This window comes from Miniopterus natalensis, chromosome 19, assembly GCF_054644295.1.
Source record: "Miniopterus natalensis isolate mMinNat1 chromosome 19, mMinNat1.hap1, whole genome shotgun sequence".
NCBI classification, from domain to species: Eukaryota; Metazoa; Chordata; class Mammalia; order Chiroptera; family Miniopteridae; genus Miniopterus; species Miniopterus natalensis.
Window position 1 is genome coordinate 16,165,317 of NC_142099.1, and position 18,288 is coordinate 16,183,604.

The following is an 18,288-nucleotide window of genomic DNA, read 5'->3' on the forward strand; positions in this document are numbered from 1 at the left end:
CGCTCGCTCGCCCGGGGAGCCCTGGAAAGCAGCCCCACGACCGAAAGGCAGGGGCCCCGCATCCAGAGGGCCCGGGTGGAGGCTGGGCTGGGAGAAGAGCAATAACCACGGCTGCTTTTACCGAGCTCCTAGCATGAAGTCAGGCCCTCGGCGGGGGCTTCCCAGGATCCGTGCATTCTTTAGACACAGCCACCGAATGAATTCCTGCAAGGATCAAGCTCTGTCGTAGGTGCTGGTGACACTGCAGTGGATGAAACAGGCAAAAGTCCCTGCTCTCAGGGAGCTTTCTGTCCCGTGCATGACCTGTGATGTGATGTGATGGCCCTCCTGCCGTCATAGGAGACAACACTGAGGCTCAGAGAGGTTGTGGTTGGTCCGAGGCCGCACAGCTGGGAAGTGGATGAGCCAGGTTAATGCCGCAGCTTACAGCTGCACAGAGTGCTGCTTGGCTTTTCCTCCGGGGCCTGAGGGTGGCAGACACAGCCAGAGGCTTTAACTAGTAGGTTCTGATACTCAGCTCAGTGCATGGAAATATCCGAGGAAACGGGTGGACGTGACCCCGAAGCCAAGGGACAGAGAACACAAAGACAGTGGACGCAAGAGTCGGAAAACCTGGATCCACTCCCCAGCGGTGTGGCTCAGCAAACTGGCTGAGCTTCCACTTCTTCATCAATAAAATGGGGACGACACTGTTTGCTCTTGGCCGCTTTATGGGAGACTCAGAAGAGTCAACTGTAAGTCACAAAGATGTATTGACGGCAGGTCTAGCTGCCATCGGCTTGCTCTGGTCACCGCAGCGGTGGCCATAGTCGAGCACAACGGATCCTGCAAAGTGATCTCTTTCCGTTTCTCTGCAGGTTTCTGTTCCCAAGTTTGACAAGGTTCCCTGGCTCTGTGAGGCCAGCCTCAGAAACAAGCCCCTCGTGCTCAGCCTCCCCAAAAGGTAACAGCTCAGCCACTGGGGGCAAAGGTTGCAAGAAAGGCCGCACAAAAGATGGTTTCTTAGGAAGAGGGGTGGAGGGTTACCAGAGGGACGCGTATGGTCGGTTGAGAAACCCACGTCAAGCGCTCAGAAAGCAGCCGTGGCCGGGGAGTCTCAGACAGAAGTGAGCACCGAGCTTGGGCTCGGCCAGGGGGGTGCAGTAGATCTCAAGAAACCTCCCTTTCTGCCACCCCCACTCAGCAATCAGGAGGATTTTGCCCCTGGACTCTGCCTCTCAGAACACTTTCCTCCTCCCCATCAGCCTTCCTTTTCTCCTCTGCTTTAGTTTGAAATGACCACATTTTAACCATCCAAAGTCTGGATCCATAAATTCCTGTCTCCATAGAGTAGCCACGGCCTGTATGTAAGTCTGAGACAATCTCCAATCTCACCAGTCCTGCCCCTTCAAAACCAGCCTCTGTGGATGGAACAAGTTTCTATCTTTCAGAATCAGTGGTTTTCATGTGTAGGGAGCCTCCCAGTGCTGCCGCCTGAAATAACTGGGTGTCCTCATTCCTCCCCTTTTTGCTCCCTGGGTGTGGTGGGATCCCCTGCTCTGGGAGGGGCGGGCCAGGAGGCGAGCCCCCGGGCACGCGGTAGATGAAAGGAGGGCCCCTGGCCTGCGCACCCTTTGCTAGCGAGGCCTGACTCTCAAAACAGATTTTTCTCCTGTTGGCAACTGTCGTGTACCCTCCTGCCCATAGATAAGTGACTCCCAGTGAGGGTCATTCTCTCTACTTCTCTATTCTGTGAATCTACCTTTGCTTTATTGCTGCACCTTTTAAAAGCCCCATTCTCAGTAAGCAGCGTTGTATTTTCAGAGCACCTATGAAGCTTGTTGTTCAGTTCTGTTATTTTTACATAACTTTGAGTATGTCTGTAGCATTTGTAAATATATAAGCTCTAGCTGACGCTTTAGTGTAAAGCAGGCAATCAGAGATTCAAAGACTTGTTTGTGAAATAACACAGGTGATGTGGGTTCTTATGAAGAGCTGTTAGCACCTCAAGGAGCAGCCTGAGTAACGATAGTTTAGCATCTTTGAATTGGGGCCAGGGCACAAATTCACCTGACAATGGCATAAGTGAGAAGAGCTGGCCAAAAGGGGACTGTAGTGAAGGGGACATCACCTCCCTGACAAAAGGGGACAGCCTGCCCTCTGCCCTAGTCAACGCTGCCTACCAGTATGTGACTCCAGTGGCCAGATCTGCTGGTTTTTCTAACAATACCAAAAATCTGGGGTTTTATGTAAAATGGCTAGTGTTTGACATCGAAGTAGGGTAACATCCACTATCCCATCCCTCCCCCATGCCCATTGGGCCTGCCCCACAGCCCAGAACAAGGCGTCCCTGTCCTGGCTCTTTCACCCCAGCTCCCTTGTTCCCTGGTTATACAGTCTTTGGTGGGAAGTGGGAGGGGGCACAGGGCAGGGGCTTGAACAAGGTGGCCCTGCACACAATTGGGTGCCCTCAGAACCTGCTCACTTTCACAGCCAGGTCCTGGAGTATCAGAGGGGACACTCAGCTGGGAAGGGAACGGGTGGCTTTTCCTGCAGCCAGCCAAGCTCGAGCTAGTTGCAAGGAGAATGACCTGCGGTGGTCAGAGAAGCTCCCCAGGTGTCTGCGCGGGGAGGGTTTGGGCAGCATTCGGAACCCTTGAGAGAAACGATACCCACCTCACAGGAGGTCTAAGACAGACTGGGCATCACCTGTTAGGTGCCCTGAGCTTTCAGGCGCACAAGTGGGAATGCAAAGTCTTCTGAAAGGCTGGTTCTTTTAGTATCAACAATTCCCGAGGATTAAAAACTCCTCATCTGGCCAAAGCTCTGGGTTCCAAGCTATTTGTTTTTGACAAAACCCTTTCTGTTCTGTGTCACATCTGCTTCTCCGAGGCTAGCTAATACTTAAAGCACACTCAGAACTTTATACTATAATAAAATGAACCACACCGGCCAGCGGGTAGGTCACCCTGTGAAAAGCATCACTACCTCATCCGCAACTGGAAAGAAAGTTCCAGGGGAAAAGTGGTTGGAGGGAGAGAAAAGGTGGGAGGATTGCTTCCTGTGCAGGGCCACGGCTCCAAGAACACAGACCAGGCCCAAAAGGACAGCATTTGTTAAACGTCAAATACGCGGCCTTTGCAGGAGGAGAGCTGGTGTATCTCACCCCTTATACATCTGCTTTATGAACAACTTTTCCTGCCTTCATTTGTACACTCTCCCTGAAAATCCACAGCTGGTATTGGTTAGTTCAAAACCAAAGGGTCTGAAGGCAGAGTGAAGGCAAAGCCATCTTTGGGAGCTCCAAATGGCCCGAGCCCCCCAACATTGGGGGCCACCCCGGGGTGTCCCTTGGCTTCTCTCTGGAATAGCCAGGGGCCTGGCCCTTCCCACAGAGCCTGTGGTGCTAACTGGCTCGTGTTTTGATCACTCAGATATCCTCATGCCTCTGCTACTTTTATGACTTCATCCAGGATGGATATGAGTTGGACAAATTTGTTGCAAGGTCGAGATGGCTTATCTAAGGTACTCGATTTTTTCTTTAATTGCAAAGAAACCAATAGCAGTTCTAGGATGCCATTAATGTGACTCCAAAGGTACTTCCTGTCTCCTTAGCACAGCCGGAGCCTGGGATATCGCAGGTGTTCAGTAGACATTTGCTGAATGAAATGAATGGGCCCCACCCACTCACCCTGTCTCCGGGGCTCCCAGGTCCACTGGAGCTAAGAATAAAAGCCTGAGGTGAGAACCATGGAAAAGAGAAACCAAAAAATTCATATTGAGGCATCTGCCCTGAGACCTTCAGGGACTGCTTCTCAGCCTGTGTCCAGAGCCAAGCCTAGTTTCTGGGTCTCTAACCCCCTCCCACCACCACCATGAATCCCTGTGTCCCCTGCACACACAGGTTTCACATTTAAAACCCCTCCCCTCCCCTCCCCTCCACTGTCTAGAAGTCAACCATGCCTGGCTGCTGGGTGACATGTGGTGACACTAGCTTCAGAGAGGGTCCCCGTACTCATGGTGCTTGTGAAGTCAGCACCTCCCCGAGGTGGAGGAAGAGAGAGAAGTCGGGGCAGGAGCAGTTTCTTCACCTGAAAAGTTACCTGGCAGGTGCAGGGCGATTGTGGGCCAGGCAGGAGGCTCTTGGGTAGAGCTCTGTAACTGTGGCCACATTATGACCAGCCCTCGTGTCAGTGGATAAGTGCTCCCAGGTTTGCTCTGGGTCTCAGCGCCTTCCGAGGCATTAAGACTCCAGGCACCAGGAGTGAGGGAGGAAGGCGTTGCTAAGGCCCAGGACAAGGGAGAGGCCCACCCACCTTCAACTGGGCTCCGACCTTAGTGGCTGCAATGCTCATGGGCGGCCACTAGAGAGACCAGAGCAACAGCCTCCCAGGCTGCACCAATGGGCAGAGTCCTAAGGTCCAGTCCCTGGGTGGCTCAGGTCACAAGTCCATTACTGCTGCTGGGATAGGAGAGCTCAGGTACCTCATGGGTGTGTGTGGGTGTGGGTGTGGGTGTGGGTGTGACTTTTGCCATCTTAGAGTTTTCATCTGGGCCTGAGGATTAAATCGACTGAAGACGAATTAGCAGGAGAAAAGCACACACATCTATTTTCTAAAAGTTTTATGTGACACGGGTGGCCTCCTAAAGAAACAAAGACCCAAAGAGGTGGCAAAACCTAAACGTTTTTATACAAGAGAGGCAATGGTGGGAAAGTAACTCAGCTGCACGGGAGGCTAAGGGGGAGAAGTGGTGTTTGAACAGGGTCTGTTTGCGGAGAAATCTCTCAGCTTCAGCTTCTGGTCCCTGGTGATAAGAATGTTGCTTTCCTCCTGGTGTAAGGAGGGCCTCTTCCTTTTGGGGTTTTATCTTCTACTTTTTGGAAGAAAAGGGGGGGAGTCAGAATATTTTTCTTGCACCTGCTGTTTTTATAAAGCTCCTTTCGCTCAAAATAACCTATGCCCAAGTGGCATATTTGGGAGAAGCATATTGTGCCGCCCTTCATAGCGAACCTGGGGCCCCTAGTCTGTTGGGACACCTGGCAGGTCTCTCAGGTCAGCTCCCTGCCTGTCACACAGACTCAGATCTCAGTCTTTGCTGCAAACATGAAGGCCCGAGCATGTCTGCTGTGCAGCTAAGAGCCACAGCCGCTGCTTTCTGGAAAGAAATGATGCATCTCACGGGAGTGGATTGCTCTGTGGACAGGTTATCTTTTCCTTTACCCTCTAAATCTGGGACCTGCCGAGAGCCTTGGGCAGTCCTGCTGCCAACCAGACGTCCTGGCCCTGGGCACGGTGCAGGGATCCTGCCCTGGCTCCCTCCCTTTCACAGTCTCAGGTCAAAAGTCAGGACTTTGAACACCCCCAGCCAGGTGGCGTTCCTGCCTGCCCCGAGCTGTTCCCGGGCTCGTGCAGGTGTCCGTGTGTCTGGAGCAAAGTATTCCCTAATGGGGGGGGGGGGGGCAGGCTCAGAGACAGAAAGATGGGGAGCAGAGTCGAGACACACAGAGACATGAAGGGACAAAAATACAAAAAAGGGGATGGAAGGGGAGAGGCAGAGCTCACAAAGAAGAAAGATAGGAAATGAAGACAATGGAACGGAGCCTGAACATCCCCCATGCAAACTGTTAGTCGTGACTTTCTCCTGCCACCCGAGGCATGGACTCGGTGCCGAGAATGGGAAAGTGTAATCGAATAGCTGCATGACTGAGGCCAGGAGGCAACTCACCCAGAGCTCCGGCAGGCAGAGCAAATGTTGTGGGGCCGCCGCCAAGACCCTGCACCCCCTTCCTAGCTGCTGGGCTTGGGTGTAACTCACGAGGGTGAAAGGCCACCCGCTCTGCATTCCTGCCGCCACCCCCGTCTCCAGTCAGAGTAAAGGTGAGAGCATAATTTATTTTGCTTTTAGCAGACCTGTGACCAAAAGCCCTGGCTAGCGACATGGTGCAGGAACATAGCTGAGAAAACACACAGACGGGCGACTTTCAGTGTTCTCACCACCGAGAACTCTTTCTGCGATTTCTCTCATTGACACTGAAATTGTGAAAGCTCGTGACCGGCACGGGAACTACCTTGTACAAACCTAAGTTTTTCTCCTATTTACATAGATCCAACCTAGATAACTGCAAAGACAATCTCAAAGGGGGATGACAACGAACACCACTGGCCTCAAGTGACAGTGGGAATAACAACCAAGTTTAATAAGTCAGGACGGCAGGTGCATGGCTGTCACTTGCTTTGTGTGTCTGAAGTTTTTCCTAGTGAACAGGAAGAGAATTTTAAAAACTACATTTGGCTTTATGGTTTAATAGAGGTGGCTGGTATTTTCAGAGATCCGGAAAATGTTTAATTTAATTATCATAGGGTTGGTTTTTGTGGGATTTTTTTTTTTTTTTTTGGTGTTTTGAAAATAGTGTTTTTGGAATATTTAAAATAGTTCCCTGAACACCTGTTTTGGGATTCTAAGGGATATAGGCATCATTGCCCCCTTATATGGACCCTAAGAGTCCGCTTTCCCCTTGACCCTTCACCCAGAGAACTTTCTGGCAGACGAACTAAATAGATGTGCCATTGGACAGACCTCCAACCTTTCTGGGCCACACTTTCCTCCTTGTTTTCATTGGGAGTTGAGCCAGGTGACCTCTTTCAGCTATGGCAGGAGTGGAAAGGAGAAAAAGGAATGGAGGTGCTGAAGGGAAGGGGGTACAGAGGCTAATTTGTCAGTGCTCCTCAAAAATAGTATTTGTCATGCTATTTTTAAAGTCACCATCTGGTGCTTACATTTTCAGTTTTTGTTATGTGGACAGGCATGTGTGTGTGTGTGTGTGTGTGTGTGTGTGTGTGTGAGAGAGAGAGAGAGAGAGAGAGAGAGAGAGAGATTTCTCTGTCTCTTAACCAAAGATTGAAGGGGGCCAAGGATTTGGGCCACGAGCCAGATCTTGGGAACCTCAGCAGATGTTGACCTCAGATATTAGGATGTTCCCAGCTGTGAAGTGTGAAGAGCAGGCTTTGGCTTCCGGGAACCAGCTGACACCTGCATCAGACCTTGGCCAGGCAACAAAAGGCTGCTATCACTCCCTCGGCGCAGCTGCTCTCTGCTCTCCTGGGGACAGCCCTTGGGAAATGAGAACCCTGCTAACACTCCAGAGCCCCTTTCCTTGGTGGTTGGGACTCTAGGTAATAAAACCCAGGCCCAGAGCCCTGAACCCCTGGCTGGCTCACTCTCCATCCCCGACACTGGTGCTGAGCTGGCCTTGGGGAAGCCGAGAGTGAAGGGGACGCAGCAGAAGGAAGTGGCCTTGGGTCCAGGGCTAGGAAAGAAAGCCAGGCAGGAGGGAGGAAGCTGAGGCCGACGGAACGTGGGACCCCAAGCTGTTCGCATCAACTTCTTTGTAGACGGTCTAGCCCCTTCCTGATCCCTCCGGTGGGACACGGTCTCTCCCCTTTTTGGAGGCCCAGAAGTTTCATTGCTCCTTTTAGGACACCTGGTACGTCCAAGCTTGGATCGCAGGTTCCGGGGAGTGTCTTAGTCTCAGAACTCAGAGGTGCGAGGGGTGGATGGAGGAGCTCAGCCCAGGAGATACCGCACCTGGGGCCTCGGGGGAGAGACGGGAGAGGGTTGAATTGGCCCAGAAGCAGAGGAGTCAGCACAGGGCACTTCCTCTCCAGCCTCTCTTCTCACTGCCCCCTCCTCCCACCAGACAATCCGACCTCCCGGGTGCCCGGGTTATGGTGACGCACTGGGTCGTTGCTCCGCGTAGGTGCTCGGTGTTTTCTAGGGTTGGGATGCCCTCCCCCTCCTGCTTAGCCCACCAACGCCCACCCGGGCACTGCCTGCTCTTTTCACCCTCTGAGACCCTCTCTATGGCCCACCCTGGACCCAGGAGGCCTCAACGTAGTGCCTTCCACACCATTTCACACAGTCTGCTGGGTGGTGACAGCTTAGAAGCTGTGTCTTACACACCTCAGTGTCCCCGGTCCCTAATGAATGGACCAGTGAATGAATTTGTATTCCTCCCTGGTCCTCGCTGGGGCCAGAAACTTTCTTATTCATGCCTGTGACCCTGGCACAGCACCCCACATGGAGCCTCACAATAAACGTTTCGCTGAATGAATGAGTCATTCACACTCTTACTGTACCGCGCCGACCCACAGCACAGAGAGGCTGCGTCGGCTCTTTTAAAGTGGCCTGTAAAAATGAAGTGTGTTTTAAATATTGGTCTAAAGGATCCAACTTTGTCCATAGTTTCTAGTCCTAAAACCCCCAGTAAGGCCTATGTCACTCAGGGGACGAAGCTCCATGCAGAGGTCACGTCAGGAGCACCCCAGGCTCTCCCCACGCGGCTTGAATATGTCCCTCGCCCTCCTGTTGTGCACACCTCACCTCGCAGGGCAGCAGGGACAGGTCAGGGCCCAGGTGTCACAATGAGCCAGTCCAGTGGCAGGAGAGGCTTCCTTGCAGCGAGATGCTCTGCTTGTCCCGGGACCTGCCCCCAGGAGTTCGCTCTTCCTGCGAGCAGGTCTCAGGACTGACTCAGCGGGAATGAAGGGGAGAGAGAGCCCCAGACAGAACAGGAGCCTCAGGTGGCCTCGGGCTGCGGGTGGAAATGCCGGGAGCCTCCCTGTCATACCTGTACCTCTACACGGGGGCCCCGGGCCACCGCCTGGCCTGTGGCTCAGCCTCTCGGGCCTAAACCCTCCCTGTACCGACCAGCTGCAGTGAAGCCTCCGGGCCAGGGTGGGGCTGAGACAGGGACGCCCATCTGTGTTTTATGGAAGGAACACCTCTTACCTCTCTCACCCCTCCACCCCCTTCCCATGTCTTTGCTGCCCCAGATACCACAGCATTTCCTCACCACTCTCGGCCTCTCCTCTCTCTTCCCAGGCCAGGAGGAGCCAGAGTGACCCCCTGCTGGCCGGGATCGGGAGGCTGTGCTCCACATGCCGGGAAATGAGGACGGTAAGCCAGGCGATGACAGACACGGGCACGGGATGAAAGGCACCCACATTACAGACGGAGGCATGACACTATTTGCAGATGACGTGATCTTATATATAGAACTTCCTAAGGCACCCACACAAAAAAGCTATTAGAGCTGATAAATGAGTGAGTACAGCAGAATTACAGGGTATAAGATCAGTGTACAAAATGAATTTTATTTCTGTATGCTAGCAATGAACAATCCAGAACAATTGAGAAAACAGTTCCATTTGCCATAGCCTCAAAAATTTAAAATACTTAGGAATAAAATTTTTAAAAAGAAATGTAAGACTTGTATATCAAACACTATAAACTATTATAGAAAGAAATGAAAGAAGACCTAAATAAAATAGAAGTAATCCCATGTTCATGGGTTGGAAGATTTAATGTCGCTCAGATGGCAATACTGCCCCCCAATTGATCTATAGATTCAAGGCAATTCCTCTTGACATCCCAGATGCCTTTCCTGCAGAAATTGACAAGCAGATGTTAAAGTTCGTATGGAAAGACATGAGATGCAGAATAGCCGGAACAATCTAGAAAAAGAACAAAGTTGGAAGAACCACACTTTTTGATTTCAAACCTCACTACAAAGCTATAGGACGTTGAAAGAAAACAGACAGTAAAGACCACACATTGTATTATTCCAAATATATGAAACGACCAGAATAGGCAAATCCATAGAGTTTCGTGGGGGAGGAGGAATGACTCCTGAGTAAAGGATGTCTTTTCTGGAGTCATGAAAACGTTCCGGGAGTAGATAGTGGTGATTGCTGTGCACCTTTGTTAATATACTAAAAACCACGGGCACCAAGATGGTGGATTTTATGGTTTTGTGAACTATGTCTCAATTTTTTTAAATGATTAGCAATAGAAAAACATTTTTTAAAGTAAAAGCATAAAATGGATGAATATCAATAAAATAAAAATCTTATGTGGGGCCTGGCTTGGATAATGACTCCTGCTACCGTGTGACCCTTGGGCAGCAGCTCCATTATTTAGTGTGGAAGAAACACCTATTGAGAGTTATGGTTGTGAGTCACCAGGGACAGCTTTACGAAGGGCACACTTCACACCTTCAAGCGTGCTTCGAAGTGTGTTCATTCAGCCACTAATTTGGTCAGCAAATACTTCTTTTTTAAAAATTGATTTGAGAGAGAGAGAGGGAGGAGGCAGAGGGGGGAGGAGGGAGAGAGAGAAACATCGATTTGTTGTTTCACTTATTTATGCATTCATTGGTTGATTATTGTATGTTCCCAGACCGGGGATCGAACCCACAACCTCGGCATATCCAGTCAAGGCTCTTAACAAACTGAGCGACCAGGCCAGGGCCTGATCAACAAATATTTCTTAAACAGGCACTATGTTAGGACCTGGAAATACGAACATAGAGATGTTATTTATGCCCTCGTGAAGCTGAAAGTCTATGAGGGAAGCCAGATGTTAAGCAAGTGCAACGGTTATGAGGAAGCCTAGGGAGCAATGAGGTCGTTAGGCAGCAGGCCAGGAGGCAATAGTGTCTGTGAGAAAGTGATAGCTCACCTGAAATCTGAAGAATGTTGTGGTGAGCTAGCCAAAGAGAATTGGAAGATTTACTAATCTTGAGGGATCTAACTTCAAAATCTGATAACCGGGGAAGAGCAACGACCCTATGACTTGTGGTCAGGACAATTCTTCCTGGTTCATTCATATCACAGAAGGATACGTGAGTGGCTCTGATGCTGAATACAATTTGAGCTTGCTAAGGTACATACACTGTTTATGAAAATTGGAATGCAGTGTTGGATAGTGTTCTAAATGAGACTGTCTTCCTCAGGCACAACCAACAACTATGATGATCCCAGATGATCTGAAGCATTCCTTGAAGGATGTTATGAGTCGTAGGTAAGTCAAAGGTTTAAATCAGAACATGACTTTAATTCTGGTTATATTAGTTTGGGGACACAAGGGTAGTGAATTGAGAAACAGTAAGTAGAATGTTTAGGGGATGCTCAGGGAATGGGCTGCTTTTGTTTTTTAATTTTTATTGATTTTGGAGAGAGAAGAAAAGAGAGAGATTTGTTGTTCCACTTATTTATGCATTCATTGGTTGATTCTTGTATGTGCCCTCACTGGGGATCAAACCGGCAACCTTGTCATATTGGGACAATGCTCTAACCAACTGAGCTACCCAGCCAGGGCCATGGAGTGGGCTTCTTGATTGGTTTCATTTTTTGGTTAAACCAGATAGTTGGAACCCAAAAGTTGTTTTCATCTTGAAACGACTGTAGACATTTTAATCACCCTTTCTTTCCACCTTCGCAAGAACAGTACATGGAATAGGGTAGGAAATTTCTTGGATGACTCCGGCAGAAGTGAATACAAATTCTCCATGTAGATGACATATCTAATTCAGAAGGTCACACAGAATCTGTTATGAGTCCAGAGCATCCTCTGCCACTTTTTAGTAACTAAAATTTCTGTTATTTATCAGTTTCATTGGTTGTCATTTACTGCTTTCTTATCAAGAGCAAGTATATCAGAAATAAAATATAGTCAAAATTTTGATTAGTTAGATTTCAGGTTGTTGTTGTGTGTGGTGTGGTGTTTTTTTGTATTTAATTATCAGACAGGGAAGAAGGACTCAGTTTTTACTTTATTAAAAAACTCAAAACTTGAACTCACCCTGGATCAGTCACCAAGATAGGTAGACCTGCCTTGCTGTATATGGTTGGGCATATTGCTCATATAGTTACCCTTATATATGAGCAATCGAAAAGGTTATATATGATCTAATATCAATCTTTACATCTCTTTTCTCATACAGAGAGCAATAATGTGAGATACCAACAGGCCTTTATGTAACCTGACATTGGACAGCAGTAGGCGACCTCAGGGCCATTTGGCCCACACTGAGATGTAGATTCGGGTGCATTGAAACCACGGTGCCCAAGCCAGGTAGACAGGCTCATGGAGGAAATGGGTGTTTGAGCATTACAGGCTCCAGAACCCATAACACTTACCTGCACTGACTCCATACTTTTAAAGAGCTGTTATGTCAAATCACAATGAAACTGATTCTAATAAATGTTCTTTATGGACTGCAAATGGAAAACTCAACTATCTAAAGTCAGAGGTTTCTGAGCAAATGTTCACTCCTCTATGAAGGAGACTTTTGCAATTTGTGGCCCCAGTTTATTTATCTTACAAGTTTATACTTTATAAAAGTACTTTATTTTTTTGCAAGTTTGGCCCCGTAGTCTCTGCGCAAGGTGGTCTCAGTACCAGGCTGACAAGCGCTGGATTCAAGGGACCATAGCTGTTTTAAAACGTGTAAAGGCACATTGCTTTCCAGCAAGCCCCAGTCAAATAACTCATGTGTCTACTTGCTTTCCCCAATCAGAATGAAGAGTCTCCAGCCACTGAAAGCTCAGACTGCATCCAGGTGTTCCCCTGATGACATCTCAACAGGTTTGCTATCCTTGGGAGTATGTGTGGTATGAAGCATACTGTCCCCAGAGTAGTAGAATGAAAAGTTTAATTCCTAAGATAATTTCTAAATTTTCTGAACAAATTCCCATCCTTTTTTTAAAAAAATTAAATTTATTGGGATAACATTGTTTAATAGCAATATGTGTTAGGTGTGCAATTCTGTAATAATCATTTGTATATTGCATTGTGTGCACACCACCCAAAGTCTAGTCTCCCTCTGTCACCACCCTTCTTCCCCTCTGGTAACCACCATGCTGTTGTCTGGGTCTGAGTTTGTGTGTTCATTTGTTGATTTCTGTTTTATGTCCCACATACGAGTGAAATAATATGGTTCTTATCCTTTCCCATCTGACTTATTTTACTTAGCATAATACTCTCAAGATCTACCCATGTTGTCACAATTGGCAATATTTCATCATTTTTTATGACTGAGTAGTACTCCATGGCATGCATGTACCACATCTTCTTTATCTAATTGTCCATCAAAGGACACTTCAGTGGTTTCCATGTCTTGGCCGTTATGAATAATGCTGCAGTGTGCAGAGAGTTACATATATCTTTACAAATAAACATTCGCAAGTTTCCAGGTAGGTAGCAGAAGAATTGCTGGGTCATGTAGTAGCTCTGTTATTACATTTTTGAGGAACCTCCAAACTGTTTTTTATAGTGGCCGCATCGGCTGCATTCCCACCGGCAGTGTATGAGGGTTCCCCTTTCTCCACACCCTCTCCAATACTTATTATTTCTTATCATATTGATACCAGTTATTCTGACAGATGTGAGGTGGTATCTCATTGTGGTTTTGACTTGCATTTCCCTAATAGCTAGTGAGGTTGAGCATCTCTTCATGTATCTGTTGGCCATTTGCATGTTTTCTTGGGAAGAGTGTCTATTCAGGTCCTCTGCCCATTTTTAAAGTTGGATTGTTTGTTTGTTTTGTCTTTGAGTTGTGTGAGTCCTTTATACATTTTGAAGATTAGCCCCTTATTGGAGGTAACATTTGCAAATGTCTTCCCCCCTTGGTTGGCTGCCCTTTCGTTTTATTGACGGTATCTTTTGCTGTGCTGAAACTTGTTAGTTTGATGTAGTCCCATTCATTTTTTTTTCTTTTACTCCCCTTGCCTTTGCGTTAAGTTCACAATAACCTTTCTGAGACCAAGCTCTATAACTTTAGTACCTATATTTTCTTCTATGTGTTTTTTTGTTTTCAGGTCTTATAGTTAAGTCTTTAATTCATTTTGAGTTAACTTTTTATGTATGGTATCTGAAAATGATCTAATTTCATTCTTTTGCATGTGGCTTTCCAATTTTCCTGACACCATTTATTAAGGAGGCTTTTCTCTCTCCATTGTATGTTTTGGGCTCCTTTGTTGAAAAGTAGTTGGCCAGATACATGTGCGTTTATTTCTGAGATCTCAATTCTGTTCCATTGTTCTGGTGTGTGTATTTTTCTGCCAGTACCATACTGTTTTGATGATTGTATCTTGCAGTGTAATTTGAAGTCAGGCAGCGTGATACCTCCAGCTTGGTTCTTCTTTCTCAGGATTGATTTGGCTGCTTGGGTCTCTGTCCTTTTCTTTTTCACATACTGCTTATTGCTTGTTTTGATTGGTCCACAGCCCTCTTTACTCCAGCTCTGCCTGTCCCCTCTTCAGGCTTTATCCATGTCATGTTCCTTCCTAGGTCCTCTCCATACCACATGATTCTGCACCACTCTTTCTGAAGAGCCCCATAATCCACTTACCGAAGAACTTTCATAGACATTGGGCACAAAGTAAATAATTCCCTTCTCAGGCAGTCCTGGTAGTACCAATCGAGGTGAGAAGGGGACTGCATCCCCATCTGGAATGGCCTCACCAAGGCCCTGAGCCCTCCACCCCACTGGCTTCCTAACACATCTGGCTTCTTCTGGAAGCTGCCCAGTGCTAGTCTTATGTTCACTTGCTATTGATGGAAAACGGGATAGTGGAGCCATCTCCAGCTTCAGCACTGACCTAAGTCTCATCTGTTAGAGAAGCAACACTGAGCTGGTGAAGGTGGGAGTGGGTCATTCCTCCAGGTGATAGAATCCAAGGGGTCAGTGGCCTGTAGGTTGTCATTTTAGAGACTTTGTCCATCTTCTCATTTGCTCCCATATTGACTGAAGTCACCTTCAGTTTTTGTTTCATTTGAAACATGCAGGAAAATCAAGGTCACTTCCTTCACTTCATACAGATGGGGAAGTGTATGCTCTATCTAGGGTGGTGGCCGAGGAGCTAGAGCCAGAACTGACCTGAGCAGGCATCAGGAAGGAAATTTGAGCACAGAAGAGGTGTCTTTAATAGGTCCCAGAAGGGAGGACCAGAGACTCTGGTAACAGCTGAGGTTTGGAAATACCCACTCTAGTGGAGTGAAAGACTGCTAGTCCCAGTGAATCCCTTCTTATGAATCCAAAAGTTTTGGCCTGGCTCATGGCTCTCAGCCAAGTGGATGGAAGAGCCAAGAGCTAAGAGCCTCCTCTCAGTGACAGCTCCCACTGTCCTCTGGTCGGCAGCCACCTGATTCTCTTGAAGCCAAGACAACATTGGGTGACAGGCATGTGCAGTTGGTTTCAGGGGTCTCTGTAGCAGCCACTCACTCCTTCTGAGTTTCCCTTAAACGTGGATTTTTTTCAGGCCTGCCTCACAAAGGAATGAAACACACACACACACAGACACACACACATAGACACATGCTTGCCTTTCCCTCAGCAAGAATGTTTACCTTCTGATTCTGTAAGACAATGTGATAAGATGCCTTTTATTAACTTAACAGCCCTGGGAGTGTATTCCAGTGACCAACACAAGGGCTAGACTTGATATACATGAGATCAGTACATTATGTTCTTTCTTGGGCAGACCTGGTTCTTGCCCATAGAGTCCATCCAAGGGCAAAGAGACAGTGGGTATGGAGCTGACCAGGAACTGAAGCTTGGTAGAGCCACTGCTGATTCTGGTCATGACGTTTCTGAGCTGAGCTTTGTTGTTCTGTGTGCTCTCTGAGGTTATGGAAAAATCAATAGCCTAGGAACAAAGCGACCTGGCTTCAGATCCTAGTCTGCCTGTACAAGCTTGGCCTAATTGTTTAAACCGTCAGGGCTTCCACGTTCCCACCTGTAAAACCAGAGAAGCATTGTGCCACCTACATGGCCCGGCCACCCCCACTCCCAAGAGAGCCAGAACCTTAGTAAAAGCAGCCTTCACCTTTGATCTGCCCAGAAAAACTGCTGACATTTCCTTAGCCCTGTGATTTATGTGGCTTAGACGTGTCCCTGCCACAGCACATGCTGCTCATGGCTGCAGGGGCCACCCACCTGTACTGCGTTGCCTGTCAACATGCTTCAAAGACCAGGTGGCTGACTCAGCCCACAATCATTAATGCCAGTGGTTGTCTCACTCATTTTGTTGATAGCAACAATGATTTCTAGAGTTGTTTTTTCTGGATTCAGCTAAACTTTGTGTGTTATCGATAATTATTGGTGAAAACTAAGTAAATGGGAAGAGCCTATCTCTGTAAGTGATGGGGAGGGATTCATTCTGGGTTCATTTGCCTTGACTCTGGCCTTGAGTCCAGAGCTCTTGTCAGTGAACATGGGTAGAGATGGATGCCCACCACCTGGCGCAGCGTGTGATATGGTACAGAGAGCTCCGGGCTCTGGTCCTCTGTCCATCAGTGCCCGTGCCCCTGGACCTCTGTCTCCTCTTCATCACAGCGATTGTGGATCCCAGGCTTGTCATCTTGTGACATCTCTTAGCTCCCATCAGCTGGAGCAAGAGGCTTCCTCCAGAGAATTCGGGTCTCCAGTTCCCTCCGTCCCTCGGTGACTTCCAATGGGAAGATGTTCTTTCATGCACTGATTTTCTCTCCTTTAAGCCACATGTCTTTTGGAAAAGTTGAGTATTAACAACTTTTTGTAGCGAAAATAATCTTCAACAGAGAGGTCAGGATGGTAAGGATTTAAGGAGTCCCAAAACAGATTATCTTAAAAAACGAAGGTTCCCTTTGGGAATGCTAGCAGTTTTCCCAACTGTGGCCCTTTTGTCAGACCATGTTTGTTTGTTTGAGGAGCAGAGCCATATATGGGTCCCTGAAGTCTTCTGAGAATTGAATCCTCTTTCCCTTTGACTCACCCTACAAATCCGGACACATTTTATCTTCATTTTTTAATTTAATCGGCCGTAACTGCTCAAACTTGAGTTTGGTTTCTAGGCGCTCCTTTCTGGCCTCTTTAACAAGAGCTGCAAAAGCTTAAAGTTGGGGAGGGGGGGAGAGGTGGTTCTATCAAAGGGAATCTGTTTCAGAGTGCTGAAGAAGTCTTTGGTGGCCTCTGGTTATTTTGAGTTTCTTTAAAAATAGAATCTAAGCAGCGCTTGTCTTTCCCTGTTGCACTGCCCTCCAGAGAGCATTGGCCACAGACTGCCCATCCTGGGCCCCCGGGCAGCTGTCTTCCAGGGAGTGCTGTCACAGTGCTGCAGGGCCCTGTGGGGGACACAGCTCTCCCCTCGCCCAGAAAGGAGCCCGCGGGCAAGACAAAGAGGCCGTGAGCGACCGGAGCACAGCGCTTTCCGGACTCTACAGAGCAAACACCCTCACCAAGACAGCCTCTGACACTTCTCGTAATTTCCTCCTGTCACCAAAAAGATGAGTCAATTTTACCTTCCTGAGGGTGGCTAGAATCCTCTCCTGCCACCATCATCTTACGCACTTCCCCTAAAGATGAGTGGCTTAATTTAAAGATTTATTGATTAAAGTGGAACATTTTGAGTGTCATTCATTTTATTTTGTTATTTTCGTCTATTGTGTTATAATAGACAACATTTTCTTGTTTCTAATACATGAGTTTTCTGTGAAAATTATTTCAGCTCTTCCTTCAGGCCAGGGGGCTTGGAGATGGCTCCTGGAGGTCCCTCAGGGGTTCAGCCTACGAAGAATAAAGGAGATAAATAGAGGTCACCCTTCTGTCCTTATCTCTGTTGGTTATCTCTGGTAGGTGACAGAAGATGCTATGATTCTATAACTGGAAAAAGGTACCTGGTTGGTTGTAACTCTTGAGGACAGGAACTGTGACTTGTCTTGCCCTCCTCACGTCATCCCCACGTATATCAGATGTTCATCTAATCTTTGTTCAGTCAAATTCAACCCCAGTGCTGTGTTTTTCAGTTTGGTTACTTTGGTTTGAGGACGTATCTCTCCAGGTCTGTCCTGGTCCATGTATCAGCAGTGTCAGAGAGACAAAGGAAAACTCTAGGCTTCCAAGGATTATATTTATGAGCACAGATTCCATGCCCAGCCTCAGGAGGACTCATGGAGAAAAGGCCCTTCCGTTCCTCAGGAGGCAGTGGCCTTGTGGGATCCTCGGGCTAAGTGAACCCTGAGCCAATGTGTGAGAACCAACCTCTGTGCTGACTCTATTTGAAGAATGGGCTTCAGAAATCTCTAACAAATGGCCTGATGCTTACATTGACTTCATTTCTCTCCCTCTCTCTCTCTCTCTCTCTCTCTCTCTCACACACACACACACACACGCACACACACACACACAAACCAAAAAACCAGAAAAACTAGCTTGATTGCCCTATATTCCTGGTAGGTTATGATTCTTGGTTTCAGTTCAGTTACAGTTCAAGAACTTTAGTTCCCTTGGAACTCTCATTTCTCTATACGAATGCCTGTTAGTCTATTTGCTTTGGGCACGGACGGACTCCTTTCCCAGAATCTGAGGTGCAAACCTGGACCCAGTGCAGCCTTGGCACACTAGTTCCTTCTCGTCAGCAGCTTTGCCGAACAGCTGGCCAGATGGCGAATTTCCTTTTCTCTCTAGTCCTGCAACCATTTCCTGGA

General features: G+C 47.9%; 1 protein-coding gene across 1 annotated transcript; it reads left to right on the forward strand.

Moving 5' to 3' along the window:
* Positions 1–396: 396 nt before the first annotated feature.
* Positions 397–17,175, forward strand: C19H1orf105 (chromosome 19 C1orf105 homolog). Its single transcript, XM_016221617.2, has 7 exons — positions 397–734; positions 858–943; positions 3,414–3,504; positions 8,863–8,937; positions 10,775–10,842; positions 12,341–12,408; positions 16,847–17,175. The coding sequence occupies exons 1-7, from the start codon at positions 678–680 to the stop codon at positions 17,053–17,055; spliced, it is 654 nt and encodes a 217-aa protein (XP_016077103.2). The 5' UTR covers positions 397–677; the 3' UTR covers positions 17,056–17,175.
* The last annotated feature ends 1,113 nt before the right edge of the window (positions 17,176–18,288 follow it).

What these genes read in the sequence shown, in the direction of transcription:
- C19H1orf105 (XM_016221617.2), top strand. Translation starts at nt 678, where the DNA reads ATGGGGACGACACTGTTTGCTCTTGGCCGCTTTATGGGAGACTCAGAA. An exon ending in GAGACTCAGAAGAGTCAACT is followed by an intron (nt 735 to 857) that starts GTAAGTCACAAA and finishes GTTTCTCTGCAG; the next exon opens with GTTTCTGTTCCCAAGTTTGA. An exon ending in CATGCCGGGAAATGAGGACG is followed by an intron (nt 8,938 to 10,774) that starts GTAAGCCAGGCG and finishes TGTCTTCCTCAG; the next exon opens with GCACAACCAACAACTATGAT.